The 18,715-nt window shown below is 43.7% G+C and overlaps 1 protein-coding gene across 2 annotated transcripts in view; it reads left to right on the top strand.

Moving 5' to 3' along the window:
• CASS4 (Cas scaffolding protein family member 4) overlaps positions 2,331 to 18,715 on the top strand; it is a 37,600-nt gene continuing 21,215 nt past the window's right edge. Inside the window, exons 1-2 of one of the 2 annotated variants that reach the window (XM_018057635.1) lie at positions 2,331 to 2,673; positions 4,835 to 5,040. In XM_018057635.1, coding sequence (XP_017913124.1) covers positions 5,005 to 5,040 — 36 coding nt within the window. In that variant the 5' untranslated portion in view covers positions 2,331 to 2,673; positions 4,835 to 5,004. Of the gene's footprint in view, positions 2,674 to 4,726; positions 5,041 to 18,715 lie in introns of those variants that run through there. The other variant, XM_018057633.1, reaches the window with a different exon arrangement.

The following is an 18,715-nucleotide window of genomic DNA, read 5'->3' as shown; positions in this document are numbered from 1 at the left end:
CTCCCCCACCCCAGTTCATAGAAAAATTGTCTTCCATGAAATCCATCCCTGATGCCAAAAAGGTTGGGGACTGCTGCTCTTCATAAGAGCACATCTTAGCCCCAGGCCTCAATAACTTGTCCCAGAGAAACTCTAAGAATCATTTTCAGGGGCTTCCTGGTATCTCAGTGGTAAGGAATCCGCCTGCCAATGGAGGAGACTTGGGTTCGATCCCTGGTCCAGGGAGATCCCACGTGCCATGGGGCAACTAAGCCCATGTGCCTAGAGCACATCGCAGCTACTGAAGTCCAAGTGCCTAGAGCCCATGTTCCACAAGAGAAACCACTGCGATGAGAAGACCACACACTGCAGCTGGAGAGCGGCTCCCACTTGCAACCAGAGCAAGCCCATGCGCAGCAATGAAAGCCCGGTGCAACCAAAAATACAAGTAAATGAATCTTTTAAAAAAGATCATCACGTGTTCTTGAGTGTAAGAAACAGCCATGGTGGTGAGAATCGGCAGAAACGAGTCAGACAGTGGAATTAGCAGGTGCGTGATAGGTAAGTGTTGTGTAGAATACGTCTGAAAAACTAAAACAATAAAATGGGGTCAAGGATCAAGAGACTTTAAAAGTAACCAAGTAGATTTGAACAACAACAACAAAATAACTTGAGAAAAACTTTCAGCATTTTCGTAGCTTTCATACCTCTTGTCTGGAGAGGGCGATGGCAACCCACTCCAGTACTCTTGCCTGGAAAATCCCATGGACGGAGGAGCCTGGTAGGCTGCAGTCCATGGGGTCGCTAAGAGTCAGACATGACTGAGCGACTTCACTTTCACTTTTCCTTTCATGCCTTGGAGAAGGAAATGGCAACCCACTCCAGTGTTCTTGCCTGGAGAATCCCAGGGATGGGGGAGCCTGGTGGGCTGCCGTCTATGGGGTCGCACAGAGTCGGACACGACTGAAGCGACTTAGCAGCAGCAGCAGCAGCAGCAGCACCTCTTGTCTTTGCCCTGTGCCTTTGTCTTCCTTTTCCCTTTAGTAGGTGTTGTCATCTATGAAGACTTTTTCCCAGTCACTTTCTGGCCAATTGTTTCTTCCCTTCCTGGTTGCACCCCCATAATGACTACTGGCTCGTGGTATTTTCTGCATTCAGCCTTGCCCTCCAGCTTTACACACCTTTTTCCACCTGTAGCGTTTCCTCTGTAGCGTTTTTCAAGTCTTGCTCTGATTCCTTTTTCCTCTCAACCTTGGGATCAAAATTCAGGCTAGTAAGCTGAGCTATCGCTAATTATAATAACTTCAGTATTTCAGTCTTCCCTGTATTATCCCTATACTCGGGTTTTTAGATGAATTTGTTGGCAATTCATGAAATCCTACTTTGACCAAAGGAGCTCTTTTGAGTTACCTTCTTGAGGTTACAATCTGCCCGATAATCAGGTGATTTTTAAAGCAGCACAGGGGATTCCCTGGCAGTCCAGTGGTTAAGACTTTGACTCCCAATGCAGGGGGTTCGGGTTCGATCCCTGGTCAACGAGCTAGGATCCCACATGCCTCCTGACCAAAGAACCAAAACATAGAACAATATTGTAACAAAACCAATAAAGACTTCTAAAAAAATAAAGCAGCACAGTCTGAAATGTCCTGCCAGGACGTTAATGCTCTGGACATTCTGAGTCTGGTATTCAGCTGGACTTAAATGTCAGATAAAAGTCCACACAAAAACAATATAAAAGCATATGAAAAAGAGCTCAGTACACAAAACAATATGCCTTCCTGCACATTTGTTAGGAGTTATGAAAATGATCAGACTCCCTAAGTTCTGAAAAGAAACTCAACTCAAAATTCTGTTCTCGGGGACTTTGCTGGTGGTGCAGTGGCTAAGACTTCACACTGTCAATGCAGGAGGCCTGGGTTTGATCCCTGGTCAGGAAACTAGATCCCACGTGCCACAGCTAAAGATCTGGCATGCCACAGTGAAGATCGAAGGCCCTGTGTGCCTCAACTAAGACCCGTCACATCCAAATAAATAACAACAACAACAAAAATACTGTTCTTAGCAGCACATTACTTGAGAGGAGGGGAGATTACCTTATTAGAAGCTGTCTCACTTGGTTCTCTTAATTCTAGCTGTTTCAACCTTTGGTCTGTGGGATATTGCGAAAACAACCCAATTTCCTAGAATAATCAACTCTCGCAATGTTAAGTTAAAATGTAAATATGAATGGACCGAAGGAAAATGTCTACAGCTTTCCATTCAGAAAAATCATAGCTGATCAAACAGGAGTCTGGGAAGTCAAGCCCCTCATTCACAAAATACCACACTGAATATCCATGCAGGGGTGAGTATTTAATTTTAGGGTCAAATCCTAATAGTTTTGTTTTTTGGTTCAGACTGTTTTTCCTTGAAAAAGACATGCAAATGACAGCATTTTAATCTGTATAGGGACCTTCAGGGTCATCCCTTCAGTACTGGGAAGAACTGCTGTCTGGAATTTGCCAGGGTGATGGGAACCATCCAAACTTAAATTGGCGTGAAATCTATCTGTTGTCTTTTCCAGGAGACTTGGGTTCAGAGTCTATATCTGTTCATCATTTGAGCAAGTTTGTCCAGCCTTTCTACTTTTTTTCAATACAATAGAAAACAGTGGTTGCCAGTGTGGAGAGGAGAAAAAGGAGTGACTGCTGATAGGTATCGTCTTTCTCATTGGGGTGATGAAGTTCTGAAATTAAATAGTGGTGATGGTTGCATAACTCTGAATATACTAAAAAAAACACTGAGTCGTACTTCTGTGGCACGTTAGAGTCAAGTAGTGAAAGCGTCGGTTGCTTCAGTCAAGTCCGACCCCTTGCAATTCCATAGACTGTAGCCCATTAGGCTCCTCCGTCCATGGAATTCTTCAGGCAAGAATACTAGAGTGGGTTGTCATTCCCTTCTCTGAGGGATCTATGTGAATTATATGCTAATTAAGCTGTTACTTTTTAAAATTCAATATCAGCAGTACTGTAATGAATCCACATGATCCATGACTCAAGACTCCCCAATTTTCAGCGCATGGCCAGTATTGTGCTAATCACCTCTATCCACTTTCCCCTTGAATTATTTTGGATTTTCAAATTTCGTCTGTAAATATTTCAGTGTATATCTCTGAGAGATAAGGGCTTTTAAAAATGCAATCATAACATCATTCCATTTCTGTACATAAGGGGCATCAGAGTTTGGTTTCATAAATTCCCTCTCTGAAAACACGAACCTCAGCCTTAGCTGGACAGTGCTTGCCTCTTCCTTATAAGGTGCTCCATGACCTGAGGTCACCGACACAGAGGAATGCTGATAAAGGCAGAAGAAAGCAGGAGCAAACGGGTACACCTAAGAGAAATGTCCAGATTCATATTTAAAATCATCTGCTATTTTGTAGCGGCCTTTGCTTCACAAATATCACCTGCAGTAGTACCATTTTAACGATCTGTCTCATCTGTAAAGATAAACAGGATAAACAGGATATGTACCTGTAAAAAATAAACCGGTACCGCTGTTAGTCCAGGCTCTACGCTGACCTGCCCCTGCTTCTCATACCTTGCCTTCCGTGTGAAGCCTTTCCTAGATTATTCCCTCTTCTCCTGTCTCTGTCCTGTCTATGGATCTCCACCTTGAGCTTGTTGCTCAGTCATTTTGTGACGGTTCTGTATGATCTTTGTTCCTTCCCTCTTATTTGCTCTCATCTATAACACGTCAACCACTTGGCCAGGGAAGTTCCAACAAAGGTAACAGTTTAGAATATAGATTGTCTCCCACTGGAAATCAGTCGGCTCTTTCCACCCATAAATCCTTCCTGATGCTCAGACAGGACAACCAGCAGACAAGATAGTAAGTGCTGTAATCACGGGATGGGAAGAGAGAGAGCTCATTGGAGACGGAAACTGAGCCCGGCTGGAAGGATGGACACCAGTTTGTTTACGTGAAATAAAAACGCCAGTGCGCCTAGCAAGCCATTTGCGCCCCTGTAGGTCCTCTCTGGATATTTAGTCTGAATTTAAGGAAAGTGGAAAGAATCTGCCTGCAACGCAGGAGCCACGGGAAACTCAGGTTCAATTCTTGGGTGGGGAAGATCCCCTGGAGAAGGAAATGGCAACCCTCTCCAGTATTCTTGCCTGGGACATCCCATGAACTGAGGAGCCTGATGGGCTACAGCTGAAAGAGTTGCAAACGATTGGACATGATTGAGCAACTAAACACGCACGCACGCAAGGAAAGTGGAACAATTTAGCAAGTTGTACTGAATTGCATGATGAACTAGCATTGTGGCTTCAAGTTCAGATGGTGGGCGGGTGAGATTTGAGAGATAATATACTTGTATTGACAAGTGCTCAGCATAGCCTTGCTGCAGAGACAGCACCCAAAGACCAGGGGGTGGGCAATGGGGTTTGGAGCAGGGGGAAGTGTGTGCCTGACCCAGGAAGATGTGGGAGGAGGTCTCCTGGATACTGCTCCCCTGTCCCTGGACTCATTTTCTCTGGCTGTTGCAGGGCAAGTTTTAAGGGGTAAGAAAGGAGAAACACTGACCACTATCAGAAATTTGTCCTGGCGGCCTCTAATCAGAGAAATAAGTTTGGTCTGTCCAGTAGGAGTTGTTCCGCGACGTTCAGGGAATGAGACTGCTGTGCGTTCATACACTCAACTTTTCAAAGTAGGAACTTCACCCTATAAAAGGAGAAGACTATTTTTTTCCCCTTTTGCGGTTTCTCAGAGCAAATGTGTGACAGTCTCTACTCATAGACGTTAGGCATTGAGGAGTGAGGGTGACCTTGATTTCTTGTCTTTCCTCCACCTGTTTTCTTCTCCTCCTTTCCAGAAAGTCTGCCTTCTGGGAGAACCATTCTGACAATTTCCTGTGCTGTCAGATAGCTCCACAGAATTCAGTTTCTGAGAACCAGCCAGAGGCATGCAGTGACATTGCGTAACCGCTTCTGAAGTGAGAGATATCAGCTGCCGGGCTCAGAGGAGCTGGTTCACAGGAGCAACATGAAAGGAGCAGGCATCCTGGACGGAGCGCCCAAGGTGAGTGGCCGGGCGGTCTGCAGGGGCAGAAGATGGAGCAGTCTGTTTGGGTTAAGGACAGCGGCTGATTTCAGTGCTGAGTTTCTGATGAAGTCAAAAATGTAACAGTGATATGCAAGCTCTAGAGGGGAAAGTTTCATGGGAGTTTAAGTGCAGAAAATATGTGCTGTAAAGCTCCTTACCAGTCTGACTCAGAGATGGATGCAAATTATTTTCTAGCAAAACTCAGTGTACATGATTGATAACACAACCCATCTCTTTGTGCCCATTCACCTTCTAACACATTTCTGAGTGAGACACAGGTCTCTGCTCTGGCCCTGAGCCCTCAGCAGGCCTTCCTATGCTGTTTTCATGATATCTTCTGTACTGATTATGCCTGAGCAGAGCTCAAGTCTGTGGCAGGGATCAAAAAGGTTTTGCTATTTAGAAAGTTGAAATGACTGCTTAAAAAAAAAAACACCAAAAACTGCTCAGACACAAGGAAAGTGAAGGTCAGTGTTATTTTGCTACATCTTTTTAAAAATTCTAAGTAGAACAGGAAAAAGAAATGAAGCAATTATGAAATGGGAAGCTTGCTTATATGATTAAATATGTGATATTTATTATTACCATAATAATCATAGGTGTCATTAGTGAAAGTTACAGCTGAATAACCCATGACAGCCTCTCTTATGTATATTAGCTATCCTAGAATTTTGTACTCAACTATTTTCTTTGAAAAAAAATTTAAAGCACTGGGAAAACAGAAGGAAAAAAAAGCAGTAAACTTGCGCATTATCCTTTACCTAGATTCACTGATTCCAGGCACTTTATCACATTTGTGATCTATTTATATATATTTATATATATAAATAAATCTATATATATTTAAACACAGGCTAAATTCACATTTTCCAGAAATCCAAAAATATCCTTTCTAGCTTTTTTGGCTATTACTATGTCTGTGTGTGTGTGTGTGTGTGTGTGTGTGTGTGTGTGTGTGTGTGTGTGTGTGTTTCTAACCCCAAACTCATTCTGGGATCACACATTTTGTTTGTTAGGTCTCTGTCAACCTTAATCTAGAACAATCCACTACTTTTTATTTCTTTCATAACATTGACATTTTCTATGAATATCCAGGGTTGTTTTTTTTTATGATTTAGACTTATTTTTATTTATGGGCCGCTAAATCTGCCCAGTTTCTACAGCACTTTGCAGCATGTGATTAACATATATATATATATATGCATGTAATATATATTTGATAGTCTCAGCATCTCCATAAAATTATATTATCCATATTATACAGATAGTAACAGCTGACCCTTACTGACTGTCCACCTGCCAGGCCTGGTGCTGAGTTTTCTGCTTACTTTTTCTTATTATATCCTCTCACCATCTCCATGAGGTAGGTGTGTTACTCTTATCCTCATTTTACAGATGAGGAAAGTAGACCAGATGAGGACAGATGACCTTGAAATGACTTGACAAGGTCATTTGCTAGTAAGTAGAATGCCAGGAACCAACCAGGCAGACTGACCCAAGGCCCAGCTCTTAACCACCTCGCTATATCCTGATCCTTAGGCAAGAGGTCCACACTCTTTACATAGAGAGCCAGATAGTGTTTTATGTTCTGTATATTATGCTCTGTGTATATGCTCTGTATGCTCTGTGGGCCACCTCTGATCTCCAGTGCATATTCTTGTTTTTACAACCCTTTAAAAATATGAAATCATTCTTAACTCTTGGACTGGTCATGCAGATTTGGTCTAAAGGCCCTAGTTTGCCGACCCAAGTCTTAGATGAATGACATGTGAACTTGTTCAAATACCCCCACCCAGTAAGGGCAACCCCAGGGCAAGAACCCAAGCCTTCCACTCCCAGTCCTAAAGCAACCTCACCTCATGGTTTCCCCAGCATTCCTACAAAACCACCAATACACAAATAATATACTTTTTTAAATGGCTTTACAAGAGTGGGAGCAGTAACTGAATATCTTTGGGGCTTCTTGTCTTTCACAGTGAAAATCATGTCTTAGAATGCGGTCTGTTTTAGCACTGTTGATCTACCTCAGTATTTTTAATGCCTGCATTGTTGTTTAGGTGCTTCTGATGAGATGGTAACACAGTACTTGAAGGGGTCATGCCAGGGGAGTGGTCCCCTGCATCAGGGCATCTGACTTTAAAGCAACCCTGCTTTTCACTTGGGTCACCCCAACACCTCTCACGTCCCGATGTCTGCCTATGCACTTCAGGAGGTGAGCAGAGCCCTCTCAGGCTGTCCTCCAGTGTTGCTGCTTAACAGCCAACCTGGACTTCCTCATCACTAGAATTTCACCTGTGTGCACAGCAGACTCTGTGTAATTGTCTGACTTTTTATTAAGTTTCCCCAAACTGTCTTATTAAATGAAGAGAAAAACTGAAAAATAAACGTGATAAAATTAGAGCTAGGAAACACTGACCTCAAACAGTGTGACTGCAACAAAAACAGAGACCATGATGCGCTGCCAAGTTGGTAAATCCAGCCTCTCAGTGGACTGTAGCTGACTGGCTCCATGTTCAACTCATTCAAGAAAAGCTAGAAAATTAGGTCTAAAAGACAAGATAAATAAGTGGTTTTATTAAATGTAATGCAAATTGTGCTTACTTCTGAGTGCATGTGTGTGTGCGTGCATGCGTGCACACGTCCACACACTTAGAAGTGATACTGAAAATAGCATCTTTATCTCCCTGGAGTGAATGTCCAGAAATTGAAAGAGGAATCCTGGGTCAAATAAGCATAGTGGTTATTTTCCATCACTTTCTGAGAATCTTGACTATTTGAAAACCTACTTTCTGTAGTATTTTCTCTACAGTCTAGACGTTCTCTCTTATGAGTAGAGCTATAGGCTGTTTGCTCACTTGGTTTTCTGAAGGGAATTTTCAGACAAGTGTCTTCATTGTGTTACTGAAAGGTGGATGGTCCAGAGAACTGATTGAAATCATATTTATGTTTTAATAACTTTTAAATGTCCTGAAATGTTCTCAGCATTTCAGATTTCAGCTTCAGTTGAAAAGCAAATGGTCCTGCTTCATCGCACCTCTGAGTGAAATGGTTCCAGATTCAGTCAAGGAGGGTCTATAGTGAAGATTCTGAATTTTTTTTTAAAAAAAAAACACCAACATTCCCAGGGTTGGTTTAGACCCTGATAGGCTAGGGTAGCGTCAGAGTGTCCACCGGTCACTGAGACTCTCCTGCTCTGGTGCTTCTGGGCAAGAATGCTCACTGAGGCTTTGTTTGTGAGTGGGGAACAATTTCAGGCTTTCCTTGTACCTTTAGAAGCTCTGAGGTCATAGTGATCCACTCCCACCAGCTCCGCCACTGCAGCTGAATTCCTCCCTGACCTGACCGAATTCCTTCCCCTTCTCCCCTGCCATTCCTGGCCTGGCATGCTTCTCTTTTCCTGTGGCTGGACCACTGGGTACTCCTCTCAAGCATCTCGCCAGCCAAAGCCTCTCTGCACCACCCTATCTAAACCGCCCCCCTTTACACACCCACTGCATCATCTCACCGTCCATCTCAGCCTCTCTTATCAAGATGGGAGACTGATTGTTTCCTGCTCTGGAAAGTCAACTCCATCAAGGATAGATCTGGGCTTTCTCATTCAGCGCTGCAACCTTATGTATTTATTTATAGCTGTGCTGGATCTTCTTTGCTGCACAAGGACTTTCTCTGGTTGCAGAGAGTGGCGGGGGTACTCTAGCTGTGGAGGGCAGGTTTCTCCTTACGGTGCCTTCTCTTCTTGCAGAGCATGAGCTCTAGGTGCACGGGCTGCAGAGCTGTGGCTCCCAGGCTCTAGGCTCAACAGTTGTGGCGCACAGGCTACATTGTCCAGGGCGTGTGGGATCTTCCCGATCAGGGGCGGAACCTGTGTTTCTTGCATTGGCAGGTGGATTCTTTACCACTGAGCCACCAGGGAAACCCTCAGTGCTGCATCTTTAGTGCCTACACACAGTAGGTATTCAAGAAACACCCAGGTGTATGTGTGTGTGTGAATGAATGGGAGGTTAACAGGCGTGCAGAGCCCTTGCAACACAGTCTTGAGGACAGGAACGGTACTTCCTGCTTATCAGATGTCTGGGAACAGAGGTTATCCCTGACTCTCAGCTCTCCTAACCCCTCCCTGTCCCCAACCTGACCCACCTCTCAACCTAGACACTTGAGAATCACCCGCTTCTTCTCCCGTGATCAGATGTTGCCTTAGCTCTGAGCCTTTGCAACCAAAGTCATAGCCATAAGCACTGCTGGCCTCCCTCTGACTTTATCCAGCAGCTTGACCCCTTCACCTGCCTCCCAAGGCAGGACAGGCCAACACAGCACCCAGTGGAAAATACAGCTCATGGTTCACTGCATCCTTTCACCCAACACATAGTTATTGAGCTCTGGGGATCAGGGTCATCAACAAAGAGCCAACATTCCTGTGGGGTCAGAATGTCAGTAAGTCAGTAAAGGGACGCAATGATTTCAGATGCTGCTAACTGCCTTAAAGAAAAAACAAGCTGACCTGACAGAGGTGATAGACAGAAAGGGCCTCTCTGGAAACTGGAATGATGGGGAAAGTATTCCAGGCAGAGGGAACAGCAAATGTAAGGGCAGGAATGAACTGAGGAGAGCAGAGTGTCGGTGAAAAGACCAGCGACGTCAGAGAAGAGTCACAAGGGGAGAAAGTGTCAGGAGCAGCATTTGAGGGGTCAGCAGTGTCCTGTGCACACTGGGTCTCGTCGACACTGTAAGAACTTGGACTGCAGTGGAAACCAGTGACCTGTTTAAAGCAGGAGGTGACACGGGCTGTCTTACGTTTTAAAAGATCACTCAGGCCTCTGGGTGCCCACGGACACTCAGTAGGAGACAGCAGAAGCAGGAGGTGAGTCAGGAGACCGAGCAGGGCTTCCTTTTCCATCTCGGATGGTACCCTGCTGTTCTCAGTGCACACAGAGAAGGATCATTCGCTCTGCCTTTTGAAAAAATAAGACATTTGGTGTTTGAAAGTGTCAGGAGATGTGAACAGAATAAAGAGTAAATAAAGGTATAAATAGCTTTTAGTGAATTGCATGTGCTAAATAGTTTCCTTTTTTAAGGAACTGATTTTCTTTTAATTTTTTAATTGGAAGATAATTGCTTTACAGTGCTGTGTTGGTTTCTGCCATAGAACAATGTGAATCAGCCTTAAATAGACATATATCCCATATATCCCCTTCCTCTTGAACCTCCCTCCCACCCCCTCTGATTTTTTTTTTTTTTTTTTTTGGCCACACTGAGTGGCCTGAGAGATAAGTACCCAGAATAGGGATTGAACCCTTGCCCCCCTGTAGTGAAAGCTCAGAATCTTAACCACTGGACCGCCAGGAAAAGTCCCAAGAAACTGATGTTTATTTTTCACCAACTTTATTTCCATTTTCTGTTGAAAATCCTTTCCTTCATTCCACAAATATTAAGCCAGATGCTGCTCTAAATGCCACAGAGAAAAAAGGTTTAGTCCCCTTTCTCAATACTTCATAAATCATCATTAGCATTAAAAATCTATTACAGAATATTATTCTTTCCCCTGTTTGATAACCTTTAATTCCCTTAACAGGGTATTTACTAAAGAGCTCACTTTGCTGAGGGGGCGGGGGCGGGGGCGGGGGCGGGGGGGGGGGAGGTGGCGATTGAGCGGGGGAGAAAGCAAAACAGAACACCATCGAGCTTACACCTAAAGTTAAAAAACGTCTGCTAGGAGACTTTTCAAAGGAAAGTGGCCTGCATGATAATGGAATGGGGAAGCGGCTGTAGAAACATGTGTGGTCATCTTGGAACCGTGATGACTCAGAGAGGAAATGACAAGAGGGGAAATAACTTCAAAGGAGGAAGGTGGGAGGCTAGTAACAACAAAAAAAAATGCCCCTACAAGTGATACTCGAAGACTTCAACATGAGTTGCAAAAAGGGGAAGTCATCTGTTAGGAATCATTTCCAAATACAGTGCTCATGAGCCTTGTGTTTAGCAGAACGGGAGAGGGCTCTTGTGTGCTCACGGCCAGGACGGAGTTAGGAACTAGAGTGCGGCATGTGCGCCTGCGCCAGAGAGGGCAGCTCCTGCCAGGGAGGCTTTGCCAGTTCTTAAGGCACCTCAAAGAAGTGTTAATCCTGGGCAAGTCCAGGTGACCCATCTGCCCATTCAGAGTGGTTTGCCATGAGTTTATTAATTAGTGAACCAGTTTTTCTTTCTCTTTAAACCATTGCTTCTCAAGACTTCTCTGATGGTCCAGTGGTTAAGACTCTGGGCTGCCAGGGCAGGGGTCATGGGTTTGATTCCTGATCAGGGAACAAACCTTTGCTTCACAAAAGCAAGAGCAGTTTTGTTTGTCACACATGTGTTACAGCAGCCTATCATTTGGGGGCTGGAGTTGGGGAGAAGTGGGGTAAGAAAGCAGTAGGATGCTTCTCTCTTGGAGATATTTGACATCTGGTTAACAAAAGCTGAAAGGTGCTTGGTGGTCCAGTGGCTAAGACTCCAAGCTCCCAAGGTAGCAGACCTTGGTTCAATCTTTGGTCAGGGAACTAGATTCTGCACACCACAACTAAGACCTGTTGTAGCTAGATAAATAAATAAATATTTTTAAAAAGAATGTTCACTTGGGTGCAGAATTTAAACTCAGAGGTTGAAAGAGCATGAGAGTCAATTACTAACAGCGAAAACATCAAGTGGCTTCTATACTTTGGGAAACACCAAAATGGTGGGCTCAAGAAATCAACAGGGACAGTTGCAAAGCCTGTTGTCTATAATCTTCCTTGTGGTGTCTCCTGTAAGGCTAACAGTTGGTTTGTCTGTGGCTCATTACTAACAACAAAATGAATAAACCTGATAACCTGGAAAAAAATTCCTGCTAACAGAATGAGAGAAGAACTTAAAGAACAGGTAGCTTGTTGTTTTCCTAACAACCCTAAATATGACCCCAGGCAATGGAGAATTCCGTGAGCAAGTATGAACTTGCACTTATTTCTCTGCAATCTATTAAATAGCTTGGACCAGTTTTGAATTCTTCCTGATCAATCAAACGGAAAAACCACACCCTGCAGGGCCTTTGACCTCGGTCACACAAGATTATTTTAGGTGTGGTCCATAGATGGGACATTTGTTAATGTTAGCTATGTATTCTAATGTGCACTGGGAAAAAACCAAAGCTGGCTTATCAAATTTTTAATTTCATAGGTCATATTGCTTTGGGAGAGTGTTTTTTTTTTAATTGGCTTAATTTAATATGGTTCTTTAAGTTAGAAAGTATACAAACAGCCCACAGGTATGATAGGAAGCATGCAGTTAATAGTCACCCTTCCTAGTGGCTCAGATGGTAAAGTGTCTGCCTGTAATGTGGGAGACCTGGGTTCGATCCCTAGGTCGGGAAGATTCCCCTGGAGAAGAAAATTTCCACTCCAGTAGCCCTGCCTGGAAAATCCCATGGATAGAGGAGCCCGGTAGGCTACAGTCCATGGAGTTGCAAAGAGTCGGACACAACTGAGTGACTTCACTTTCCTTCTTTCCTTTCCTATGCAGTTAATAGAACACGAAGTTTAAGAAGCACAGTCGTAGACAAAGCTTTCCCCTAATAGGGGTGGTGTAATTGCTTCAGACTGCTCAAAGGCCACAAAACACTGTTTTTGGTCTCCATGCTATTCCTTCCCTTTACCTTTCAAAGCAAGAAAAAAGGAAGGAAGGAAAAGATGAAATAGGAAAAGATCCCACCTGTCACTTTCTTTAATTCCTCTGATGACTTTCACAAAATAGGAGGTAAGAATAAGAGAAGAAACTGTGCAAAATGCAGTGGGGGGTGGGTTGGAGCTGGACGGGAACCCTACACTTTCAGATGAGGGTCCTGTCCTGAGATCCAGGAAATTCTCAGCTACTTGCCCTCCTCCCTCCACAAGTTTCTCACAGGAGAAAGCTGAATCCCAACCACTTACCTTGGCCCACCTTTGTTCTCAACAACTCTTTTCCCCAAACCAAGTATCTTAAACAAAAATTCAGGGACTTGTCTAGCAAGGAATGAACTTGGAGGTGGGGAAGGGCTTTGGGGAATGGATGAACAAATATGCTGTGTCTCTAGGGCACTACAGGCTACAAAAACAGTTTGGTATAACACCAACCTGTCTTGGGCCACATCCAAAAAGATCAGTTACTTAGAAGACCTGGGAGATCTTCATTGTTGCATCATTTCAACCCTGAGCTCAGACTAAGGAAACTTGTTCACCTTGCTCCCCCTAATACACATCAGACATACAGTTGGTGCTTAATAAGTGTCAAATCAGTGAAGCAGGGAAAGCATATTTTAGCAAAGTTCCCATGAATAGGGGAAGTATATTCAAACATCTGGGTCTGGTGAAGACCCCAATCCATTGGATAACCACAGTATTCAGGCATCAGGGAAGAAAATGCCTCATTTCCACTTAGTGGCTTTGGAATTTTTTTCTGGCCACCGTCTCTTCCTCAAACTCTTATTAGTCGACAATGCCTTCTGTGGCTATGGAAGTCCCCGTGTGAGAGACTTTTACATCTGAACCATCAGGAAGAATTCAAAGCTGAAAAGATCAGAGTTCAACTTTATGATGGAGAAATCAGTTAAGGTTTGTGGCTGTTCATATAGTCAGGATCATTTTTAGAGATGTTGAGAAAACAAGGAAACTTTCTTTTGTTTCTCTCTCTCTTTTTTTTTTTTTTTCTTTTAATATTTTTGATGCATTCTTATCATGCTCTTTCTTTCTTTCTCTTTTTATTTGGTTGCACTGGGTCTTCATTGCTGCTCTCAGGCTTTCTCTAGTTGAGGTGAGTGGGGGTTATTCTCTGTTGCGGTTCATGGGTTTCTCATTGCAATGCCTTCTCTTGTTGCAGAGCATGGGCTCTAGGGCAAGTGGGCTTCTGTAGTTGGGGCTCTCGGGCCCCAGAGCATGGGGTCAGTAGTTGTGGTTCACAGGCTTAGTTGCTCTCTGACAAGTAGGATCTTCCTAGACCAAGGATCAAACCCATGTCCAGTGCATTGGCAGGTGAAGTCTTTACCACTGAGTCACCAGGGAAGTCCTGTTTCTCTTAATCTGGAAACGAGTATTTCAATATCTCAGTTAAATAACTTCAGATGACTTCCTTTGCATTCTGGAGCCTTTCCATTGAGAACTTTTCAACTTTTTCCTCAAAGTGGAGTGGAAGCCAGTTATTTTCCTAGCCCATCCAAGCAAATTAATATCAAGCACAAGAAAGACAGCAGTTTTCCCTCAGCATCTCATTTAACTACTTTGCAAAGTTAAAAAAAAAAAAAAAAACTCCAAGAGAAACTACTCTTCTTTATACTGTGGGGATGATGCAAGAAATTACTTAGCTCTCACTTCATTTAAAAAAAATCTAAAAATCGCTGAAAATGAAACAGATCATTGCAGCCACGGTGTCTCAAGTTCTGCAGCACCCATGTTTAGGCATGACACATTCAAAGGAAATAATTTAATAGAGTTGCCAATCTCCAGGCAAGTTCTGGTTGCGAAATGTACCATCTTGCTATGTTAAGTGACTCTCGGTTCCCTGTAACTTGTGGAATTTTACTTTTCAATGTAGTCGTGGCTACAGAGAGCTGCTGAAATTCATGAAAGGAAAGAATAGTTAAGATAACATTAAAGAAGAGAAAGAAGAGGAAGCCCAATGGCCTCATAATACAACTCCACCCACAGGGAAAGTAACAAATGGTTAAACTAACACCTTCCCCAGTGTTAGACACATGCAGTGCACAGCTGCAGTGTCCTGCGGCTGCTCGTCCTTCATTTCTGGTCTTGGGAACAGTCCCCTCAAAGGAGGCCTCCCATCTGGTTCAGGTGTTTGTACCCAGGATTCATGTCATTCTGCAGTTGACCACAGGGGAGGGAGCGTGATGGGGACAAAGGCAGCCTGCCTCCCCCGTTTGCCTGGAGACTCATTCCATACCTCTCTCACTTGCCTGGGCCAGCCCAGAAAAACCCTTAAAACTTCTTACAGACTAAAATTCTGGGATTTTTTTTTTCAAAGTTTGTTTATTTATGGCTGTGCTGGGTCTTCGTTGCTGCCCGCGGGCTTTCTCTAGTTGGGGCTAGTACAGCTACTTTCTAGCTGCGGTGTGCGGGTTTCTCATTGCAGTGGTTTCTCTTGCTACAGACCATGGGCTCTAGGGCACGGAGGCTTCAGTAGTTGTGGCCCACAGGCTTAGTTGCCCCGTAGCATGTGGAATCTCCCTGGACCAAGTTTGGAACCTGTGTTCCCTGCATTGGCAGGTGGATTCTTCACCGGTGGACCACCAGGAAGTCCCAACTTCTGTGATTCTTAACATACCTGCAGTTAAACCCTGTTGCATTTATTTTTAATATATTTATTGATTTTGGGGGGCTACATCAGGTCTCACTTGCAGCACTCAAGAGTTTTCATTGTGGCACACAGAGTCCTCTCTAGCTCTGGTACACTGGCTTAGTTGCCCAGTGACATGTGGGATTTTATTCCCCAACCAGTGATCAAACCCATATCTCTTGCATTGGAAGGCAGATTCTTAACCAGTGGACCAGCAGGGAAGTCCTTGACCCTGTTGCATCTAAATGGTAGTTCTTTGCTGCCTTTTCTGGGGATCTTCACGCTGTAGCCCTACTCTCAAGGAGCTAGGGAGAAAAAAACACTGACAAAATCATCCAGTTCTCAACAATGGTCCAAACACTTCTCAGCATCTTTCATGCTGTAAATGGTCCTCTGAATGGATGGACAATGAAGAGTGCCATCGATGGTGTGAGTTATCCTGGAAGTTCATGAAGGGTCTCCCCAGGTGTGAGATGCTTTTATGTGACAAAATACTTTTGCCCGAGATGAAGACTGTCTTGGTCAAGGTTCCCATCTAGCAAATCTGGAGGTAGAACAGGGATCATGAAAAGCAGAAGCACAAGGTCATCAACACAGAAGCCATTTTCTTCCAACAGAACAGAACCCTCTTTACACTAGATTCTTGAATTGAAAAATCAAAACATGCACATGTGCTTTTAAAAACTGAAACTGTACCAGTAAACATGGACTGAAAGCATGTTTTCTTTTAATCCCAGATCTCTAGGGTTTTCTGGTCTCCAGGTCCCCAAGCCAGAGGGGGAGACCCAATGACTTATGTCTTCTTCCAGAAAGATGCTGTCCTCATAGAAGCATACCATCTGCAGTTTCCATCTTGCATTTAAAAATATTAGCATTCAGGGACTCCCTGGTGGTTAAAGGGTTAGGACTCTGAACTTTAGCTGCCCAGGTCCAAGTTCAACCCTTGGTCGGGGAGCTAAGATCCCACAAGCTGCATGACAGTCAAATAATAATACTCTTGTTTTTGAGACTATTCCACTTCAGCTTATATAAACTCTACCTCATTCTTTTTAATGACTGTGTAGTATTCCATTATACAAATGTGTCATTATTTGTCAGTAATTACATTGAGGCCATTGTCTGAATTCTTAATGCAGTATCTAATTTTGATGCTCTAACCATGCAACTTTTCCAACGGTGGTTAAAATGTTTTTTGTCAGCTTGCCATCCCTCTCTCCTGAGGCACCCTTGGTCATTTCTTCATCCAGAGAAATGCACATGATATTGTGCGATGGACAGTAACCTGTATGACTTGTAGGCTAAAAGGAAAGACTCCAGGGTCAGATTTGCCTGTGTGCCAATCTTGGTTCTATTCCTTGCCTCCCTGAGCAGCTTTAGGCTACTCACTTACCCTCTCTGTGCCTTAACTTTCACATCTCTTAAATGGGACATTAGTAACAGTCCCTGCTTTGTGGAATTGTGACTACCAAGTGAGATAATCAATACTAATTACTTATCCCAGTGCCTGGAACCAAGCTGAAAAGCTATGAGCAATCCTTATTAATGAGGTATTGGCTAAATTAGTAAGCAACAGCATGAACATAACTCAATATACCTCCGGAAGATTAGAGAGAATTTTTTTTCTCTTTGATTAATTACAGGAACTCAATATTAGCTGACACACAGTGTGTACAAAGTCTGCATTGTTATATGGACTTTGCAAAGCGGGGAGCCTCCAGAGAGTCTTTGCAGTGACTCCTTGAAAGTCTGCCTGCCGCTCTCTCATCTCTCCTAAGGTTACCTCGCAGAATGTTGTCATTCATCAGCATCTCCCATGAAAAGATGTCATGTGGATACTGTGCTTCTTCCTCAGGGTTGTCCTTCTTCCTCTCTCTTTCTTCCCTTTTTGGAGAATGTGGGTGGGAAAGGAAAAATGGAGGTGGTAAGGGGATTTTTATTATGCTTTTGGAAACTTTTCTTTCTCTCTCCTTTTTTTTTTTTAAAAAACATTATGCTTTACAATATGATGGAAAATAAACAGTCACAAGCCAACAGATAGCACCATTCTCTCTGCTTTGATCATTCTAAGCCTATCTATGTATTTACATGATTTGAAATACTTCCAAGTACATTGAAGGAGGAGACCTTTGTCTTTAAAGATGATCAAAGAGCTTTCTTCATTCTGCATTTACTCCTGATATTCTGAGTCTGGACTCAGCAGCCTCATAAAGATGGATGAGAGAATGCTGCATGGATCTCAAAGAAGTTCCTACATCCAGGAAAACCTTCGTGAACCTCAGGGGTTCATATTTCCCATACACCACAGGATTTGAAATATTTACAGTATATGTGGTTTTAACAATTGTGACTTCTGTATAACTGTTCTCTCTCATGGCCCTCAGAGGGGAAGTATGAACCATTCCATCACCTTCCCCTAAAACTAACTAAGAATTCTTGGAAGTAAGTCATGGAATCTGTGAGAAGGAAGCCAACATGCTAAACAAAGACACTTTTCAAAGAAGGATTTTAGTAGAAGAAAAACATTCATCTTGTTAATGGGGTTCCATGACACTGTACAGAGCAGGGACCCAGCAACCACTTGCTACTCAGAGTTCCTTGCATATTTATGATCTCTGTCTCTCCTTGTTTGTGGCATTTATTTATTTACTACTTCCTGCTGTGTGCTGATACCCTCATGGTAAAATTACCTTCCCAAGGAAAAGATCCTTTTCTAGATACTTTAATGGAAATGTCCCAGGATCCTTACCCTCCTATTCCCTGCCACTAACTCTGTAATTTCAGGTGTACAAGAGTCTGGGAGTAGGGGGAGACTTGTGAAGGATAAAGCGAGGAGGGAGCAGGATTGGGCTGTGATGCTGCTGATCAGATCCTTGTGGAGGGAGAGAGGGGAGCCAGCAGGGGAGGATAGAGAGAGCCTCAGATCAAGAGCAATTTGCACATAGTCATTGATAACATAATGGGATGGGTGGGAGGCTTCAGAACAGAATATCCATTAGAGGAGTCTTGCATTGGGCATAAATGCTCCAGCGACCCCTAGTTTTAATGCCCAGTTTGCAGAGGAAACCAGGGTAAGGCCACTAAGACCCTAGCAGTGGGCTGGGGTCTCAGTGGGCTCAGCAGTAGAGTACTTCATTTGACCCCAGTTTTAATAGTTATCTTTTGAAATCTGTCTGACCATGCCAAAGTCCCCACCACTCTCAAATGTCTGACACCTGGCCTTCCTGCCTGAGGTACACATACTTCTTGCCTGGTTCTTATGATCATTTGAGTTTGCCTCTCCTGCCTATGGCTTCCCAGGTGGCTCAGTGGTAAAGAATCTGCCTGC

This window comes from Capra hircus, chromosome 13, assembly GCF_001704415.2.
Source record: "Capra hircus breed San Clemente chromosome 13, ASM170441v1, whole genome shotgun sequence".
In the NCBI taxonomy this organism is placed as follows: domain Eukaryota; kingdom Metazoa; phylum Chordata; class Mammalia; order Artiodactyla; family Bovidae; genus Capra; species Capra hircus.
The sequence above is the reverse complement of the archived record's forward strand: the minus strand, read 5'-3'. Positions and strand labels throughout refer to the sequence as shown.